Source organism: Misgurnus anguillicaudatus, chromosome 19 (genome assembly GCF_027580225.2).
Source record: "Misgurnus anguillicaudatus chromosome 19, ASM2758022v2, whole genome shotgun sequence".
In the NCBI taxonomy this organism is placed as follows: domain Eukaryota; kingdom Metazoa; phylum Chordata; class Actinopteri; order Cypriniformes; family Cobitidae; genus Misgurnus; species Misgurnus anguillicaudatus.
Window position 1 is genome coordinate 40,117,374 of NC_073355.2, and position 5,654 is coordinate 40,123,027.

At 35.3% G+C, this 5,654-nt stretch overlaps 1 protein-coding gene across 1 annotated transcript; it reads left to right on the top strand.

Annotated features, from left to right (window-relative positions):
* The first annotated feature begins 2,600 nt into the window (after positions 1–2,600).
* LOC129436572 (NAD(P)(+)--arginine ADP-ribosyltransferase 2-like) lies at positions 2,601–4,485 on the top strand. The gene is made up of 2 exons (XM_073856757.1): positions 2,601–2,703; positions 2,959–4,485. The coding sequence occupies exon 2, from the start codon at positions 3,029–3,031 to the stop codon at positions 3,878–3,880; it is 852 nt and encodes a 283-aa protein (XP_073712858.1). The 5' UTR covers positions 2,601–2,703; positions 2,959–3,028; the 3' UTR covers positions 3,881–4,485.
* Positions 4,486–5,654: the final 1,169 nt, after the last annotated feature.

Consider the following 5,654-nt stretch of genomic DNA (forward strand, 5'->3'; position numbering starts at 1 on the left):
CAAAAAAATTCACCCCCCCCTCACAGTGGTCACGAAGGGCAAAATTAGCTATACAGACCAAAAACACCTTTTTGTAGCCGACTGTAAACATATTATTTTCTTCTGTAAAGTTGGGCATTTTTTACATGGGAGTCTATGGGAATTGACTCCCTTTTGGAGCCAGCCTCAAGTGGCTTAATCAGAGAGATCGGAAGGTTGCCCCTCGGTTCAAATCAGGCGTATTTTTTAATTATGTGTATTAAAGGTATAGCGGAAGATTTTCTTTTTCTGGGTGGATCATCTAGACTATTGGTCATCCCAGTTGTCAATCATTCTGATATGTTTATGTAAGGCCATCAACGGGCTCGTCCCTAGGTTCGCTTTCTGCACATGCACACTTTCAGGTATGTATGTGTGGTGGGCTACGGCTTCAGCATTCATTGAAGCTCACGTTCTCACAGTGTTTTTTCAAAATGTATGAGGGTCGCAAGAGAAAAAGTGTCTACGAATTGTATGACAAGAAGAGAAAGGCCTCTAAAGAAAGAAGCAAGACCAGAGTGTTTTTGGAAGAATATTTTACACGCTGGCGTGTGCTAAAAGCACAGGTTGGGCTTCGACAGGTAAAGTTTGGCATGCTTTTTTTGAAGAAATCCATTTAAAATCACTGCTAGTAAAAATGCAACTTGTACACAGAGCGAAGAGAAGAGGCTCGTGCATGCTCTCTCTCATGCACATGTTTAATAGGCGTTCCCTCTCGGGAGTAGGTAGAGTGTTGCGCGTGTGCATTTTTTTTAAAGTGGGGTGCTTCTTTTCAAAAATTCTGGAAAATCTTCCGCTATACCTTTAGTGTTTACAGTGTTAGCTACAGATTTTTGATTTCTTGACTGGCTGCCAAACCTGTCTTCACACCATGCTCGCCATCTCCCCTCATCTTTGAAAAAAATATTTTCAACAAAGTATTTGATTCAGAGGTCCGTTTAACTGTAAAAAATTATGGAAGTAATGTCTGTGACATCACCCATAGGTTTTTTAATTAGCTATTAGCTAAAAACACTTTTTTGTACCCCACTCTAAACATGCAAAGTTGGGCATTTTAACATGGGGGTGGTGTACGGTTTGACTCCCTTTTGGAACCAGTCTGTAGCGGCTAGTTGACGAATTGCAGTTTAAGTCACTTCAGTCAGAAGATGTGTGGACTTCACAATATAGAGACCGGAAGGTTGCCCCTTGGTTTAGCCACTAGGCCAGACACATAACCATGATAATGTGCATGCATTCAATGAAAGCGTGTATTGTCATCAAATAACAAATTTATACATTAAACAATAAAATCATGGTTATACAAATGGTGATCGATTTTTATAGATTTTTACATTTTTATAAAAAATCAGCATGAAGGTATACTGTCACAATAACTAGAAATAATTAAACACACCGCACATTAACTCAATGTGACATGTTTGTTATTGTTAATGTGTTAATTAACAGACATGAAACTAATAACTAAACTTGTTAGTCATGTCTCAAACACTTGAGTCATGCTATAGTTAAAGATTACTCTCCATTAGTTAGTAGAGATGCACCGTTCTTAAATTTTCCACTAATACTGATAGCAAATTATTCAGACTGATATCTGCTAATACCAATAATTTGGTGGTTATATAACTTTGTATTAACTAAACTCTGAAGGCAAAATTTTCTGTTATTCATTCATATAATGACCATTAATATTGAACATTAAACTTGTGATGTTTCTTTACACTTTCTATACACAGAGCTCAAATTCACTGCAATTTCGGTTGATCTTTAGATTGACAGGATATACAGGCTATATGACTATCGGCTGTTTTTAAACTATCAACCGATAAAATTGCTTTAATATCCGATACAGATTATTAGCCGATATATTGGTGCATCTCTAATCATAGTTTATATTTAAGTAAGAATATAGTTAGGGCTTACTGCATTACTATTCATGTCCTGTTATTGTAAAGTAACCAAATAAATATGTACAAAGTATGTACAACTAAAGTAACCTGAAATAAAACTACTCATTGACCGCTGCTGTGTTAAGCTGACTTCAGTCACTTACTAAAGTAAAAGTTAATTTCACATTTTCTGCAGCAGGTAATAGTATTTTAACTCTCTCAATGTCTCTCTAAGTTATGCTTTGACCGCTGTCAAAGTGCAAAAGGAAAAATGTTGCTTGTTCATTTCCTGTGATGAGGTGTTAAAGCCCCTCTTTACAATTCAGGCCAAATGAGTTTACCATATATGTTCAAGCTTGTAGTTTTTAAAACACTGATTTCACTTTTCTCTGCTCTTTTTGATGCTTTTTACAATTTTGTGCCTTGCAAATCATAAATAATTATTAGTTCTGGTGTATGAGAACTTAATTTTTACTTATTCCCATTTCTACATTATTTTTGTTGTTTATTTTTCCATGCACCATGAAAACGCCTTGACACAAACAGATAAAAAACGGTGTGATATAGAATTTAAATATAGATGTTGTTATCTGCAGATGTACACATTTAACAGCTTAGAAACCTTTGCCCCTCCTACTACTTTCTAATGGTATAAAACCCTTGTAGTTTCTTACTCACTGCCACTCTTTGCTCATTCACATAAGACCTCAACATTATATATTCATGTACTTTTGTACTTATTTTGCTAAACTTGTTTCTGGAACAAAATCACCTGAAGGTCTGAACATCTGAAAAGGTTTGTAACTGTAAATGTTTATGTTGGTGAATTGATTGTTAGCAGATATGATTTGATATTTCTGCGTTAAAGAAATATGTTTGCTTTTAAAAGTATAAATGTTTTAAATGGCTTTTAAGGCAAAATGTTAAATGCTTCCTTATTCCTCAACTGGAAACTATAAGAAGCTGTGATCTGCAGTTTTGTATTGTGCAAAGATTTTCGATGTAGGATTTTGGCTTTCTAACACAATGTTGTATTTGTTGTCTTTTGCAGTTTCTTGACTGTATATATTCATACCTGATCTCCATTGGTTGTGCATCTATAGGATTGAGACTAAATCAAGATGTTGACCACTGCAGCTCTTATTCTCATTCTCACCAGTAAAGTTGTCCTAGGATGGGTAAGATTGGATTATGAGTCTGTATATTATTGTACAAGCATAATTACTGATGATCTGAAGTTATTATTTCTAATTGTTCAGGATGACAGAGAGCCTGTTAAAGGAGAGATATATCCATTGGATATGGCACCGGATTCAGTTGATGACCGATATGATGGTTGTGCAAGTAATATGGAAATTCTAGTGAGAACAAAATATCTAATCAAAGAAATCACTACAAATATATCTTACTTTGGGGGAGCTTGGATGTATAGTACAGGACAAATCCCTGGACCTGATAAATTGAAAATGCACCATTTAGTTGCAATTTATACATACAGTATTTCTGGCCTATATACAAAGTTTAATCCCGATGTTAGGACAGGTAGAAAAAAATACAAAGATGAGACATACACGTGGTATTCACTTCACTTTTTCTTGACAGAAGCGATACAGATTCTTAAGAAAACACAAAATAAATGCATAAAAACTTATCGTGGTACCAGACTTACATTTGATGATAATGTTCTGAACAAACATATTCGTTTTGGCTCATTTGCGTCCTCCTCTCTTAAACAGGAAGTAGCAGTGAAATTTGGAAATGAATCTTGTTTTGAAATCAAAACTTGTTATGGTGCTGATGTGTCAAAATACTCCCAGTATCCTCATGAAAAAGAGGTGCTGATTCCTCCATATGAGACATTTCAAGTCACTGCTATTATGAAGAAAGATCAGAAGAAAAGTGCTTGGTGTAAGACTGTGTTCAGGTTGAAGAGCTCTGGATTTAGAAGTGACTTAAACTGTGCCATGTATTAGTGAAACCCCAGATAAATCACAATGCCAGTTTCGCTGGCTGATCGGCTCTTATTCATTCATTTAGCTTTTTTACATGAAGTGTTGCTGTCATTCTACTAACATTTCATAAATCAATCCTGATGTTTTTGTTAAAGGTCAAATCCTTAAGAGCAATAACATAATCTATGTTAAACCTGTCTCCTTATCTTCCTCTAATTCACAGTGGTATGCTTATAATAATGGTCCAGTTTTGCGAGAAATGTCAGTATGACTTCATTCGATTTCAGCAGCATAAGTATTTAAAGTAACCTGCAACTTTATGTTTTAAACAGAGATGATAATAGAGAATCAAAATATAAATATTGCATCTTAGAGGACCTTGAATAAGGATTTTTAAAGTTTTTTTTTTTTTTTTTTTGATTATATGCTGAATTAAATGCAGCTTAATACATTTGTTGCATAGTGTATGTGTTGTTTTGTTGCATACTTTGCCATCCTGCTTTGAATACATGCTTATATAAATGTTTTAAATATAAAATTTTATGTAAGTAGTTCTTATTAGGTGGGTCTCTGAAATAACACTTTATTTTGATGACTTACGTCTATTTGTTTATGCATCACTTTGGTGTTTCTGTTCTCATGCCAGATTTGCATTTGTTACAAATGAGCTAATAAAATGTCTTAAATCAATATTATGTGTCTAATTTTATTTTTTATTTTTAAATAAAGTCTTGAAGACATAATTTTCTTGCCCTTAAGAAAATTAACCATGGTTTTATTAGACTATTAAATGACCATGTTTTATATCTCACGTGCAAACATAAGTAAATCACGTTGCGTGAATAATTTAAATACTCTGAAAGGGAAACTCCTGCATATGCAGTAAGGTCAGTCGCAAAAATAACTAGATCACTAATATCCACTGCAAGTCTTTAGTAAATCCCAGCAGTTGTTATTTAATTATCAAAGAAAGCATTCCTGTTGTGATGTATCTCCATTGCGTGGAAAGTTTTATCGATGAGGAGGCATGCAAACATCTTTTACAGACATCCTCATGAGAAACAATTTCTTTCCGAATACTGAGGGCTTTAGAAACCTCTGACCCACCTACTACTTTCTAAAGTATAAAACCCTTGTTTCTTTTCCACTGTCCCTCTCTGTTCATATGAGTGCTACACCTACATTGTAGGTGCTTAACTTATTTCCTAAAGGTTCACTTTAAACCTGGAACGAAAATCACTTAAAACCTGGAACGAAAATCACCTGAAGCCAGGCCTGGAGTGGGTAATCGAGAGAACCGGGAGAATTCCCGGTGGGTCGCTTCACTTTTGGGCCGGTCGAGGTTTTTTTTTCACGTTAGTGAGTCTATCTTCTCTTAAATGACACTTCACATGTTTCGCATTGACACTGCAGCGCGCAACTTCTGTATGGGTTGTACCATGTCAAGGAGTTTTCCCCTCCTCTCCCATAGAGTTGGTTCGGTCCATAGCACGTCTTTTCCAAAACATTTCTCCGGTAGGCTGGGCCGGCCCTACCATAACAATACGCGTCTGAGAGGAGGGCGTAAAAAAACAGGTTGAAGAAAAAAGCCATTGGAGGAGGGTGCTGCCAAATGTGCCAAACTTACAGATTTATTTTCAAGAGGACAAACAAAAGTGACAACAGGTAACTTAAAGAGAAATAAGCCTAGTAATAATTAGCATTAGTAACGTAATTATTCGGCTAATACCGTTGTCAAACTATTTACAAGCCAACATTTTTTTAGTTAAAATATTAGCCTTTTGTGTATACATGC